General features: G+C 34.2%; 3 protein-coding genes across 3 annotated transcripts; 2 read left to right on the forward strand and 1 right to left on the reverse strand.

Annotated features, from left to right (window-relative positions):
- The first annotated feature begins 586 nt into the window (after positions 1–586).
- UGE5 (UDP-D-glucose/UDP-D-galactose 4-epimerase 5) lies at positions 587–3,398 on the forward strand. Its single transcript, XM_079007281.1, has 9 exons — positions 587–1,037; positions 1,310–1,359; positions 1,450–1,585; positions 1,752–1,853; positions 1,999–2,226; positions 2,308–2,386; positions 2,486–2,568; positions 2,655–2,746; positions 3,007–3,398. The coding sequence occupies exons 1-9, from the start codon at positions 849–851 to the stop codon at positions 3,089–3,091; spliced, it is 1,044 nt and encodes a 347-aa protein (XP_078863407.1). The 5' UTR covers positions 587–848; the 3' UTR covers positions 3,092–3,398.
- A 4,074-nt stretch (positions 3,399–7,472) lies between these two features.
- On the forward strand, positions 7,473–9,777 carry LOC145059426 (GDSL esterase/lipase At4g10955-like). The gene is made up of 3 exons (XM_079007280.1): positions 7,473–7,719; positions 8,391–8,492; positions 8,635–9,777. Exons 1-3 carry the CDS (start codon positions 7,709–7,711, stop codon positions 9,593–9,595), a joined length of 1,074 nt encoding a protein of 357 aa, XP_078863406.1. The 5' UTR covers positions 7,473–7,708; the 3' UTR covers positions 9,596–9,777.
- A 2,284-nt stretch (positions 9,778–12,061) lies between these two features.
- On the reverse strand, positions 12,062–14,724 carry LOC145058021 (phosphatidylinositol 4-kinase gamma 2-like). Its single transcript, XM_079005939.1, has 2 exons — positions 12,777–14,724; positions 12,062–12,617 (listed from the first exon to the last, which is right to left on the reverse strand). The coding sequence occupies exons 1-2, from the start codon at positions 14,019–14,021 to the stop codon at positions 12,231–12,233; spliced, it is 1,632 nt and encodes a 543-aa protein (XP_078862065.1). The 5' UTR covers positions 14,022–14,724; the 3' UTR covers positions 12,062–12,230.
- Between the last annotated feature and the right edge of the window lie 644 nt (positions 14,725–15,368).

Here is a 15,368-nt window from a genome sequence, read left to right on the forward strand (position 1 = left end):
AGGAAAAAGAAATTGTCATTTGTGCTCCCGAGTTGGAGAGAAATGGAAGGAAAGTTAAACATTTTGTTCTTTCTTTTCAAATCCTCCCAAATCGGGAGGAAAAGTAGGAGGGAAAGTTTTCCTTCCATTTCCTTTCACTTCCTTCCTTTAAAATGAAATTCGGGAGCACCATTCTCTCTTGCTTTCCTCTCATTTCCTTTCTTTTCTCTTTTTAAGTTGGACTCGGGAGCGGGGTGTAAATGAAATTTAAATCTCTTTGCTGATTTATTGGAATTCCATAATGTTAACAAGTGCATGTATGGGATAATACGTAGAAGTGAATGTGACCTGGAAATCAAATCATGGTTGAAAGATTCATGTGACGAGGACGATGTAGAAAAATATCTAAAGATAAAAAAAAATATACGAATAAAATATAATAAAATTCATATTTTCTTTTATTTTAGAATAAAAGTTTCTCTTATAATATATATTATTTTTAATATATATCAGAGATTAGAGATAATAAAAAGTCAAAAGTACTAGAGAAGATAAAGACGAGCGTGTTCAATTTGCATTTTCCCTCTCATTAGTTGACTAATGGCAACAAGCTTCCAGACATCTCCACGCCTCTATAGATTTCAACTTTCTGTTGACTTCAGTTGTTTTCTTCCTCAAATTGCGATTAGAAACCCTAATCCTTTTCATTATTCCGATCTGTCCCACTCTTTTAATGCTTATAAATGCACATACAATCTCACTTGCAGATTCAACACATGTCAGTCTGCCGTCTCTTATCTGTCAACTCCATCTACCGACTCATCTCTCTTCCATAAACCTCCATAGATTCTCCGCAATACGCATCTCAAATGGAGCCGCCGTTGTGCATATTGGTAACTGGTGGTGCCGGATATATAGGGAGTCACACCGTGTTGCAGCTGCTGTTAGACGGTTATAAGGCGGTGGTGGTTGACAATCTCGATAATTCCTCTGAAGTCGCTATCAATCGAGTTCAAGAACTCGCCGGTGATCGTGCTTTTAACCTATCTTTTCACAAGGTTGTTTTCCCCTTTCACTACTTGCTTAACTATTTATTTCTTCAATTAGATGCTTAAGTTTGCTTTTGCATCTGTTTTTACTTGTGAAAAGGTTAGCCCTTGAGTTTTTCAAATCCAGGATCAATCAGAATTGAATTGAGGATATAGAGTTTCCAATTTCGCTATGAATTCAGTGTCTTATGTTGGTATTCAGCATGAAATAGAGTTTGATATTTTAGGAAATTGAGTTGATTATATGCTTGGTTTGAAATGATGTTATACGTTTGCTACAGATGGACATCCGGGATAAGCCTGCACTAGAGAAGCTTTTTGCCTCCACAAAGTAAGCTTGTTTTCACTAGTACTATTCGTATATCATGTATGTGATTTGTGTTGAAGTAATCTAATAGATTGTGGTGGATATGTCATGTAGGTTTGATGCTGTTATACATTTTGCTGGATTAAAGGCAGTTGGTGAAAGTGTAGAGAAGCCATTGATGTACTACAACAACAATATCATTGGTACTTTAACTCTGTTGCAAGTCATGACTGCCTATGGATGCAAAAAGGTATCTCATTTACACATAGGCCCACATTCATTAATATCTAAAAAAAACATTTAGAAATGGAAGAAAAATATAAATCATGTCAAATTCCTAAAAAGTTATATTCCATAACCTAACCTACTGGATTAAGTCATGTTTCAGCTAATTACTGATTGAACATTAATTTCAGCTTGTGTTTTCATCATCTGCTACTGTTTATGGGTCACCAAAGGAGGTACCATGCACAGAAGAGTTTCCTTTGTCTGCAGTCAACCCATACGGACGGACCAAGGTAAGATGTTTTTGGTTATATATAAGGGTAAAATGGTCATTTACACGGATTATTCAGTTTAGAAAAGAAACAAACCTTCTTTATATAATACAGACAATTGATGGGACAAAGTAAAGAAATTAATAGATTTAATTTTTTTCTTCAGCTGATGATTGAGGAGATATGCCGTGATATATACAGCTCAGATCCGGATTGGAAAATATTATTATTGCGTTTTTTTAATCCAATTGGTGCACATCCTAGTGGCAAAATAGGTGAAGATCCTCATGGAATACCAAATAATCTTATGCCATTTCTTCAACAAGTTGCTGTTGGGAGGCAACCTAAACTCCAAGTATTTGGGACTGATTACTCAACAAAAGATGGAACTGGGGTATGCTTTTTTTTTTTTTTTTAATTATCTTGAAATGGTGGCAATACTTGTAATAATTTTTTTTGAAAAAAAAAAATTCAGGTTCGGGATTACATCCATGTTGTAGATTTAGCAGATGGACATGCTGCTGCATTGAGAAAGCTCTCTGATCCTAAAATAGGTGCGTCTCTTTTGCCATTTTTATGTTATGAATTATGATAAAAACTTTAATATTTGTAAGAATGGATGTTTTAATTTAATTAATGATTTGTTATTTTAGGTTGTGAAGTTTATAACTTGGGGACAGGTAAAGGGACATCTGTTTTGGAGCTGGTGTCTGCATTTGAAAAGGCTTCAGGAAAGGTACTTATACTTGTTTTTCTTTAATTCTTTCGGATATAAGTAATTTTTTTTTCTTGGATAAATAATTAATATTTGAAAAAATGCAGAAAATCCCGATGGAAAAGACGGGGAGAAGGCGTGGTGATGCTGAGATTATATACGCGTCAACAGCAAAGGCGGAACGTGAATTGAACTGGAAGTAAGTTTCGAGGGTGAATTTTGTTTATCTATTTATTTTATTTTTAGTAAATTACATTTTGGTCCTTATTTAAGGTTCATGTAACATTCTAAGTTTGTCTTCCAAGTAAAATGACTAGTATATCTAAGTTTTGCAATTTTGGGGACCAAAATAGAAACTTTACAAAAACCTGAAATAAGGACCAAAATTGCCATTGAATGTATTTTTACCACCAAAAAAAAAGGTATTTGTTTTTCAAGTATTTGGGTGGTAAACTGCAGGGCAAAGTATGGATTAGAAGAGATGTGTAGAGATCAATGGAATTGGGCCAGCAAAAACCCCCAAGGCTATCAAAGCGAAGAGTAACGATATTCTATTATGTTATATATATATATATATATATATATATATATATATATATATATATATATATATATATATATATATATATATATGTTCTACATTTGTTTTTATAGGAAGCAAAATGATACAAACACACACACACCACTACCATTTGAATAATCTATAGCTTATCCTACATGATATCAATAATGTGCACTTTTGGTATTGTAGTGATGTAGTCAACTAACTCAACCAGATGATTATTGACAAGATCCATCTAAACCTCAATATGTTTGCTTCTTTATTAGTTAACAATCGGATTCTTGGGTAACTTTATTTTCGACATTTTATTACATTATATAATAATGTTTCCTTTGTGTTTGCTTCAAACCAATAACTTGGAAGATTCTAAGTTAGCCACAATGCTTGATATGCAAAAGCTAGAGATGCCACAAACTCGGCTCCAATATCGTTTATAGCCATAACAATATTAGTTAGCAATTAACTAAAATAAAATAACATGATGGTTGCAAATTAAAATTTGACTAAAATAACAAAATAAAATCAAACCTTTATTAACCTTAAAAAATAATAACAAAATAAAAGTAAACCATTAAAACCTACAAAACAAAATACAAAGTTAACAAAACATATAAAATAATAAAAGACATGTTAACTACGAAATGAGAACCAAATTGTATGATAGTGAAAATCCAAAAATAATAAAAATTAAAATCAATTGGTATCGTCCGAAACTCCAATTACATGGGCACACGGTCACATAGGCATACGTCTTTCATTAGGAAGAAAAAAACAAAAAACGAAAAAGCAAAATCGAAATTGAAGTGCAATTGAAAATTTACAAAAAAAAAAAAAAAAAAAAAAAAAAAAAAATACAAAATGGACATTTGAGATTAGTCAATTTACGCGTTTGGTCCTTAACTAATTTTTTTAACTTGGAAAGTCCCTACTATTTGTTTTTGTTATGCGTTTGGTCCTTACTATTTGTTTTTGTTACTCGCTTGGTCCCTATCTTACCTAAAAAGACTATTATTTAAAATGGGAAAAATAATGGGGTAGGTAAGGTAATGTGAGGGGAATGGAGTTGGGGTGTGTTTATTTAAATAAATTAAAAAATCAATGGCAAAATAGTCATTTTAGGTAAGACAAAGACCAAACGTGTAACAAAAACAAACTGTAGGGACATTCCGAGTTAAAAAAATAAGTTAGGGACCAAACGTGCAAATTACCCTAAACCATAGGGACCATTCGTGTAATTTACTCTTTAAAATTTTTTAAAAATCCTCATAAGATTGGAATTTTGAAAATAATTTGGATAATTAGGATCCATAATAACCAATATACATTTGATCTAATAGCATGGTCAGATACCCTTAAAAAAATTAAATGTTCAAGCTTATGTGTGACATATGTGAAAGTAGGCAAAATTGAATGTTCAAGCTTGTGTGTGACATATGTGAAAGTAGGAGTAATTTATAATTAAATTAGAATGCGTGTGAGTCGGCGTTCTAAAAAAATAATGATCATAATCAATGTTGTCTGAAGTACCAAGCACGGAGGTTCGTGGTTGTCCAGGTGGCACCCACCATGAAGGTGAACACCACCCCAGTGAACATCAACCGATGTTCCATAGTGGCTCATTGTCATGGTTGATTGTGGTGGGGAGGACGAACCACAATGCCCAATTATCTTTTTTTCTCTTTTAGACTTATTCTCTCTCTCTCTCTCTCTCTCTCTCTCTCTCTCTCTCTCTCCTTCTAGGTGGAGAGTACTATGGTGGTTTGTGGTGGTTGACTTGGAAGCTCTCCACGTCCTTTGGCGTGGAGAGTACTCCTAATGACCTTATATTGTGACATCTGGCCAAGTTAGGTTTGTGAATATATCTATGTGAGTCGACTTGGTCATGGATTTCTTTGTATTTTTTTTATGTGTTACTAGGTGTGAAACCCGTGTATTACATGGGTTTATAAAAAAAATTTAATCTAACCTAATAAATAAAAATCAATTTTGCCAAATGTCATGTTCTCATTAAATTTGACACATGTCATTTTCTAAGAGTTTTTAAATTATTTTTTTTCCACTTGTCATTTTCTTAAATATTTCATTTTTCTTAAATTTAAAATCCACATTTTAATGAGATTTATATATGTAAAGTAGACCATTCTATTAAATTTCATAATAAATGCTCTACAACCTTCATTATTTATTTTATTTATTATATTCTTTGTATTTATGTAAAATTATTACTTTAAAAAATATGTAATGCTTATAATTTTATATTAAATTTTTTTTATAAACCCGTGTAATATACGGGTCTCACACCTAGTATAAAATTATAAGCATTACATATTTTTTAAAGTAATAATTTTACATAAATACAAAGAATATAATAAATAAAATAAATAATAAAGGTTGTAGAGCATTTATTATGAAATTTAATAGAATGATCTACTTTAAATATATAAATCTCATTAAAATGTGGATTTTAAATTTAAGAAAAATGAAATATTTAAGAAAATGACAAGTGGAAAAGAAATAATTTAAAAACTCTTAAAAATGACATGTGTCAAATTTAATGAGAACATGACATTTGGCAAAATTGATTTTTATTTATTAGGTTAGATATGGATCGAAAAGCCCACAATGGGTTGTTCCCATGCCCAACAAACATAGTCTTTGACATTGTTTAAAATTTAAATTTTGTTTTTACTATGGGGGTGTTTGGCTTAGCTTTTAAAAGCTCAAAAGATCTTTTCCAAAAAGTTACAAAAAGTCAGGATTTCCTGACTTTTCCAAAAAGATGTTTTTTTTCTATATTAAAACTCCAAAAGTTCTTAGTTTGCCAAACATCTTTTTATTTTTTTTCTTTTACAAAAAGGACTTTTGGCTGTGAAAAGCTAAGCCAAACACCCCCCTATATCTTGTTTAATTCTTTTATGTGTTTAAAAAAGTATAGTTCTATGAAATAATTTCATTATTTCAATATATAAACACACACCAATGAGAAAGTGGGATGGCTATGGCCCCTTATGGCAGACATTCCGTCCCAGATTATTAATGGGTTCCAAATGTGGGTAATACAAGTTTAAGCGGTGTAAATGTAATGGTGTGGTGGGTTATCATCTTAAACAACCGTTTTATATTTTACTTGCCTATATCAGAATCGTAATTCCATCAGATATAATTATACTCTAAGTAATTTAGATATATAAAACATGAAAAATAAGATCTTCTAAATGCAACACATGTTCCCTATTATGATGTTTTTATCACATGTGTCCCGATATGATGTTTTTTTATCACGAGCTACGAGAATTTCACCATACATATGGTTTATGGATAAATTAAATCTATAATTAAACCTCCATCTTCATCGCACAAATACAATCGAATGTCTATTTTCCGCCGTCAAAAACAACATGATATTAATTATTGTAATGTAAACTGGTTAATCGAGCAAAACGTAAAAAATGAAGGTTGTAATTAGGGGTGGCAATTGATGACACGATACGAAACGAAATTGAGACGAAACTGAAATTCGAATTTGTGTTCATATCGTGTTCGTGTCAAGTGTAAAAAAAATATGACGTCGTGTCGTGTCATGTTTATATTCAAAATTTGAAACAAAATTGACACGATTTAGCAATTGTATGTCATGTTTTTCGTGTTTATCGTGCTATATATATGATTAAGTATTAATTGAATAAACTATTTTTTATATTATTTTATCTTTGTCGTGTTGTGCCGTCTTTGTCGTTTTTTAATCGTTCGTTTTCGTTTTAGTTAAAAAAAATATGACATCATGTCATGTTCATGTTACTTAAACTTTGTCGTGTCATGTCATGTCAGACAAAAAAAATAACAAGATGACCAGATTTGTCACCCCTAATTGTAATTGATTTTAACCAAAAAATTATAAAACTTATTAGCTTTTATGAAATTAACCTACGCCTTGTTCCCGAGTTCTACTTACGGAGAGAAATGGGAGGATACGGAGGGAAAGTGAGGGATGACGAAGAAAAACTGTGTTCCCGAGTTTCATTAATGGAAGGAAAGTGAGGGGAGGGGAAGGATTTTGGAGTCATATTTTCCTTCCAAATTGGACGGATTTGGGAAGAAAGTGAGGGGAAGGAAAATTTCAAGTTTTATTTTCTTTTTCCTCCTAACTCGGGAACACAAAACTTAAAATTTTCCTTTCATTTCCTTTCATTTCCTCCGAATTCGGGAACACGGAATAATTAATATCTTCCTTCACCTCCCTTTCTTTCTGTCAAAATTTTTCTTCCCTTTCCTTTAATGATTTTTTGCGAAAAACTCGGGAACAAGATGTAAATGTCACTATCGTAACGATGTAAATTAAATATATGTATATTAATTATTGTCATTTAAAAAATGGAGTAGTAATGAACCAGTACGCCATTCTTTGCGGGTAGTAAGTTACAGGTAACTGGCCACTCGACACCCATACAAACCGATTCAAAACGACGTCTATCTCCATCATCCTTTTTTCATCGCTCGGAAATCGATTGGCATATTGAAATTTGAAATCGATTCAAACGGATCTTATTTCATCAAAGTAATCACAGGGGTTTTTTTGCAACTTCCTCGCAGATCTTCCTCATGAGTCTTAGGTACATTTTGTTTGACTTTATCTATTATACATAGAAAGACGGTAATTTTTATTTCGTTTAATCTCGATTCGATTCCTTTTCCATTTTCCTTAAACCTAATTACTGCATTGTCCTTGGGTTTTGATGAGATCACATGAATTATTATTTATTTATTTATTTATTTGTTCTATGTTGGGGTTTTCAAACGGAAGTTGATGTGAAATGAACAAATTTATAGACGATCTCAGTTTTCACAGACGTTACAACTTCGGAATAGAATTTTTAATTGTTTGATCTAGGTTATATCCACAATTCACCAGGATTGTAGTTAAACAAAGCGTGCTTGATGAAACAAATTTGTAAAATACTCAGATGGTCCTAAATTGGTTTCAATTTGGGGAAAGTAAATTAGTACCTGGTTGATTGGATCCAATCACTCTTGATCTTCTAACTACTCACTAATGGTTGTCTTCCTCTTTCATTGATGCTTGAATGCACCAGTGAATCATGCATTACAACCCTTGATGCATACCTTTATAGGCTGCTGCTTTGTTCTTCATTTAAGTACGGAGGACCAGAGACTTCATTACTAATTCCCAGATTTTGAATTCGATTTCAGAGAAAATGCATTTTATGTAATTATTTAATTTGATTCAACAGATGCTTAATTGTTTTCTTCGTTTCTAACTCAGTAAAATTGAGAACCAAGGTTCCACCACAAAGAACTTGGATGCTATTTCAGAAAGAGAAATTTTCGAGCTTTCAGGTCCCTTACACCTCACTACCATTGACTGGTAACTTTTTACCTTTCTTTTCTTAATTATTGCTTTGGTCCCCCTTCCACCTTTTTTGGTGGGACACAAAATTACGAGTTTGCCCCACATTAGTCTAGGTTCAAACACAGTATAACCTGTTCTGTCATGTCATGTCATGCAGGACTAATCCGGATCACCGAAGATCTGTTGCAGCATGTTTAGTTCAAGGCGTATATATCATAGAACGAGACCGCCAGGAAAACCGCCAGCCGCCACTTGCACCGCCATGGTGGCAGTTTTTCAACTTTGACTTACACAGTCAACTCATTGACGATGCTGACTCATGCATCTTCGGTGCTATCTACAAATTCAAAAATCCAATTTCAGAATCAACCCCATCTTACATCATCGCGTTTCGTGGCACATTAACAAAAGGCAATGCCTTTTCACGAGACTTAGAACTCGACATCCACATCATTAAAAACGGATTACATCAAACATCAAGGTTTGAAATCGCCATGCAAGCAGTCAAAAACTTAGTATCCGGTCAAACATCAAAGTCAAACATATGGTTGACCGGTCATTCATTAGGATCTGCAATGGCTTTACTTGCGGGAAAGAAAATGGCAAAATCCGGGATCTTGCTTGATTCGTATCTTTTCAATCCACCATTCTTTTCGGCCCCACTTGAGAATATTAAAGATCAAAATCTGAAACATGGGATTCGGATTGCTAGCAGTTTCTTGACAGCTGGACTTGCTGTTGCTGCACAGATCAGGAATGCGAATCAACAAAGAAACAATAATACGCCAGAAGATTCGTTTCTTGCATTGGCGGGGTGGGTCCCGTGTTTGTATGTGAATCCAGGGGATCATATTTGTTCAGAGTATATTGGGTATTTTGAACATAGGAAAAAGATGGAGGAGATAGGAGCTGGTGGGATTGAAAAGCTGGCAACTCAGCATTCTATTTCTGGTGTTTTTTTGAATGCGATTGGGAAAGAGTCTCATGAACCACTTCATCTTCTTCCTTCAGCGAATCTGACCATTAATTTGACTCCTGCTGTTGATTTCAAGGAAGCTCATGGGATTCATCAATGGTGGATAAGTAATCAGAAGCTGGAGACTAGAGTCTACAGTTGAGTATCTATCGTCTTAAAAATGGTGTTTTTTTTACCTATTTTTTAGGTCAAACATGTTGCCTTTTGTTTATATAATCTTGATTGACCATGTTTTTGGATTTTGTTTTTTAAATTCACTTAGAATTCAATATCACACATTATGATGTAAAGCAATATGCTCATATCGCTTTTATTCTTTTTTAAGTCGATTTGTGTTGGCACTCTGTCATGTATGTATGTAATCATATTCATTTAAAATTTTGACCAGCTTAAAAATATTTTAAATTTGAGGTCTTATGCGATTTTATTCCTAGGAAGAGATGGATGCCAATAGCGATTTGGGAACCAATTTGAGGCTGGCTGAAAAAGTTGAACTCTATAGACAATTAATGCAGATTACTTAGGAGTGCATCCTAAAAAAGTCAGTGCTGATGCTCTGTGATTGTAGAGAATTATGTACAGCAGTTTGCACACGCGATGTCAAAATATGGGTACAAGGATTATGGAGTTCTTGTCTCTACACTGTTTGCACCACTAGAGGACGTTGGAATTTTTTTTCTTAAGCGAGTAGTTACAAGTTTCCAATGTGAGTTGCAGGCCTTGAAATTGGAAACTTTGTAGGAATTATGTTATCTTTATTGTTAGAAAATCAGGATGTTTAGAATACTTAGAAAACTAAGAATCGTGAATTACATTTTCAGATTAAAGTATTTAAATGGTACTCTCGAAATCCTTATTTAGGATAAAACTCAATGTTCATCAAGAACAAGAATAGAGAATGAAAGAATGTTATGATCTTGTGGTGTACCATAGAAAAACGAGAATGACCCGGATGTCAAAAAGTCCCGTGGGACCCCGTTCCCATGGGGGGCCCGTCCCGTTTGGGGGAATTTTTTTTATAAAAATCGGGGGCGGGGGCAGGGGTGGGGGCAAGGTTAACCCCCGTTTTAATTTCGGGGGCGGGGGTGGGGATAGACAATCCCGTCCCGAAACCCTATGAGGACCCCGTTAATAAATTGCACATATATTAATTATATAAATATAATAAACAATAACATGACTTTGAACTTCCAAAATTCATTAAAAAAACTTGTTTTTAAGTTGTTAGTATAATGATTTTAAAATATCATAACTTCTATATTTTTAACATGTAAAATTATGCTATAAATAATTATTTGTTACTTAAAAATAGCTTATTTAAGCCTAAATAACATCTTTTAGCCTCCAAAAAAGCAACCCAAAATCAATCGGGGGCGGGGGAATGGGGGTGGGGGCGGGGGTAAGAAAGGGGATTCGGGGGTGGGGGCGGGGGTAGGAAGACTGAACATTTCGGGGGCGGGGGCGGGGATACGGGGAAATTTCGGGGGCGGGGGCGGGGAATGCACTCCCCGTCCCGTTTGTCCCCGTTGACATCCCTAATTAGGAGATAACTCTTTTGTCTCAAAACTACCAAAAAACCGGCAGTTTCGTAACCATTTCAAACTGTCGCTCTCACTATCCTCCACACAAATATAGACTTTAATTATCTAATTATATGATTATATGAATTCATTTTCAATAATCCAAAATGGATATCTCGGTATGAACGATGTTAAGTCCGAAATGCACCTCAATCTGACATGTCTTTATGTATTGTCTCATCCATAGTCCGAAACAATATTGATACTCTAATCTGGCCCACTCCAGAGATCATATGGTCAATTTTCAAAACAAAGAAACTATAGGTCATTATCATTTAATAACTTTGCTCCTAATGGTCAATGATCGGTACCAGACCGAAAGTACCGAAAAACGAAATAACTAACTTATAGGTACCGAATATGGAATATCAGTATTGCTAGTATTGGTAGCAGTACCATTTCCCATAAGTACCGATTTTTTAAGAACACCAGCCAGGTATGTTTGAAGCTTTGTAACTCAAGCAAAACTTATCCAATTAAGTTGATTCTTTAGCCTAAATTGTAGCCAATACAGAGAAGAATAAGCATGAAAAAGAATGAGTTCGTATGAGTAAGTTATGGCTCTCCAAGGATGACGAAAAAAACTATGCAAACTTAAAATACTGAAAAAAAAACAGCAATATAATCCCCTGTATAGGGCACTATAACTCAGCAAATAGTTAGTCAAATTAGTTGATTCCGGAGACTAAAATATGGCCAAAATACAGAAAAATAAGCATGAAAAAAAATCAGCTCATTCCAAGCTCGTATGCAGGAGTCATAGCTGTCCAAATATGACGAAAAAAACTGCACAAACTTGAAATGCTGAAAAAATAGCAATATACCCCAGTTTAGGGCACTATAACTCAGCCAATAACCATCTCAATAAGTTGATTATTCTAGCCAAAACAGAAAAGAATAAGCTCGAAAAAATTCTGCTCATTCACTTATCAAGAATAGCCCGGTACACAATAACCTTTAGTCGGTTTGAAATATTGACTCATGTTGGAACTTTTACAAAAACATTGTTGAATGTAACAAATATTAAATTAATCTAAAAGCGAAAAGTTTATTTATATAACCTTAGAATTCTGTATTTAGATAGAGTTGATACTTGTTAAAAATGTCATCACTCTTGGACACAAAGTTAGTCATCCACACCTTTACATCGTGTACATAATAATATACATATACAAACTACACAAACCCCTTAAGACCTCACATAAACATCTCTGAAACCTTATTCAGCTCAAAATCCAGAAGGTTCCAAACGGTTTTAAGGAAGTCGGCTTCGTTTGTTCCAGGGAATGTCATCTTGTGAGCTTTCTGAACAATTTTCTCAATTACGGATTCCTTGTTTAGTGTTTCTCTACATAGAATACGCCCTATCGCGTAAGAACACAATCCTCTAGCTGCACCTTCTTTCAGAAGCATGGTGGAGATGCGTAGGGTGCGTGCACACTCGCGTGATAGGTCCCACCCATTTGAGCTCAAGAGGGCTAGATCTTGCTCCGCATCTAGTGATTTTATGTAGTCTAGGGTTTCATTTGAGAACGCTTCCCGCGCTTGTGGCCAATAGAGCCAATCAAACGTGCAATCTTCAAACTGAAAAAAAGTATAAACAACACCTAAATCACAATGTCCACAAAGGTAGGTCCCACAATCAACATGGTAGGTAATGTGCATTGATTATCACATTTTATACCTACGCCACTTAGTTCTGTTCAGTCCAGTCCTATCTCAAACCCAAACACTGATACTTACGTTTTCGGGTAAGCAGTAGCCATGATCAATAGGGATAAGAACAACACGGTCACCTTCACGGTTCAATAAAATGTTTCCCGCATGTCTATCGGCATTAGCGGTTCTTATATCAAACACTGCAATCTTATGAACCTCCTCCACCGGAAAATCCCGAGGACCCATATCCTCACAACTTCCACAATTTTTCATAAACATTTGTAAAGATCCAACCTTAATGTTTTTCGCTCCACCATCATAACCCTCTGGATGATTAAATTCTCCGTTTAAGCACTTTGCCATCACTGTCGGAGGTACACCGGCAAAACCGCTCCTCCTCGGGTGGTGGTCCAGTATGTATGCCGCCACCTCCCGCAAAGCGCCTTCACCAACTTTCGTGCCACTTTTCAACCCTTCACCATTGGAGGTCACAGGTAGCCCTTGAGGGTTATTAATCGCCATTGGTTCTTCATCTATCGGCTTGAAAACAGCGACGTATCTGTTCCCGGATGGATGTTGCATAAAGTAAGTCCCTCCTGTGCCTTCTGATGATCTGATCGGTTTTTTCCCTTTCTGAAGTCCTTCGGTTGCTGAATCTATCATATTAGATATATCGGGGGATAATTTTGAATCGGGATTCACGGTAATTGGTTGTAATGGAGAATCAATATCTGGTGGTTTCTTGGGATTCGTTTTCTGCTCGTCTTTCTCGTGATTTCTTTCGGGTGAAGATGATTTTTGAACAACTAAAGGAATCACAGCATCGTGATTCTTACAGATATCATCAATCAGCTTGTGATCATCGAGCTTCTCACCGTTACAAAGAATCTTCAGATCTTCGCCATTAATGAATCCAATTTCTTTAGCTTTTTCTTCCACAAGTTGTTTCAAGTACTTCACGTTTCTAAATCTATCAACCTCAAACTCGAATGCTTTCCCAACAGCAGTTTCAACCGTTATCACAAGAAGATCAGAAACCCTAAGAATCAGATGAAGAACATCACCGCTAGAAACACCGTAATCTTTCAGGAGAGAATTGTTTCTTGATAATTCTCTCCCTCCAAAAACTAGCTTCTGTTTCTTCACTATAAACCCTTTACATGTTTGAATCCTTAGTTTGACTGTGGCAATGGAATCGGATTCCATAATTCGCATCGGAATCACAGAACCTGCAACTGTCAAGTAAATCACGATGGATTCACTGCTCCGGGAACAAACGGAGCCGGATCTTTTGTGAATTGGACTCAAAGCAACGTCAGCAACTGACATTGTATGAATTTCACCCGCTTCTACCTTCTTTCTATCTTTTTTTTTTAATAATTTTAATCAATAATATTTAACATATAATATTTACACAATCAAAATGGAGTTCGATGATTTTCAGATCTCCAAACGATCGATACGTAATACACAATATATATACAAGAAAAAATGAATGAAAAAAACAAAAAAAAAAAAAAAAAAAAAAAAAAAAAAAAAAAAAAAAGTTTAGGTAAACGATGATTGTCAATTTCTGTATTCAGAAACACAAAAGAGCAAAACCCTAATGCCCTTTCGACAGAAAGACCCCAATGGATAACCTCAAATCAAAGGGCTCTTTTCCAATAGCTCGAAATTGGAGCTTTGAATCTTGAAACGATTGGAGTAAATATTATAGATTCAACAGTGAAAATCGAGGAAAACAGAGAGGATTAGGGAAACAATGGGGGATAGTGAAATTTTGAGGGTGTTTCTGAATGAGGAAACCTTTTTCCAACTCTGTGGATTCTTACCTGATTTGGAAAGAATCAAAAGCCGATTTGAAAAAATCGCTGATCTTATATTGACCAAGAGGATGGATTGACGATGAATATTTCAGATTCTGTAAAAATGGTTACCGAAAATAGAAATGTGGGTCTCAATTTCGTCCGATCTTGTCGTCGGTCTTATGATTCTGGTGAGCGCAGAGAAAACGAGATTGTAGCCGTTGAATTTGGGTTTTGTCTCGACCTCAAATGCTAATTTTTTCCGACAAAATTTCACAATCTGTCCTGTGGTTTTAGAATATTGTATTTTGAAGACTTCCTAGCAAAAAGTCACGTGATTGGTCCTTGTGGTTTGTAAAATTACATGAAAGGTCATCCTTTAAATCTATATTTTCAGCTATTTAGATTTTAATGAAAAAGACTATTTTGCTCTTGTACTAATTTTGTAATACACTACAAACCTCAAAGATCATTTGTGTAATTTTGTAAATTTGAAATTTTATATATATATATATATATATATATATATATATATATATATATATATATATATATATAACAATTTGATAATTTTTTTTTATCTTTTTGACATTTTGTTATCTATTTTTATTTTATAATTTTAGTTATTTATGGTTTTTTAATGTTTTTATTTATTTTGATTCAAATAAATAAACATAAATTCGATAAACCATATCGAAACCTTTTTTTTCTTAACTGTGAAATGAAGCATTAATGTTTTTTTTTTTAATTTTATGTTGTTACGGTTGATTTTTTTTATTTATTTATTTTTACTTTAATGCTCGATAGTTAATATCGTTAGCAACTTTATGTTTGCATTTATCATTATCTTTGTTTCACCTTTTGTTTTCAA

This window comes from Lactuca serriola, chromosome 6 (genome assembly GCF_051521515.1).
Source record: "Lactuca serriola cultivar US96UC23 chromosome 6, Lser_US96UC23_V15, whole genome shotgun sequence".
NCBI lineage: Eukaryota > Viridiplantae > Streptophyta > Magnoliopsida > Asterales > Asteraceae > Lactuca > Lactuca serriola.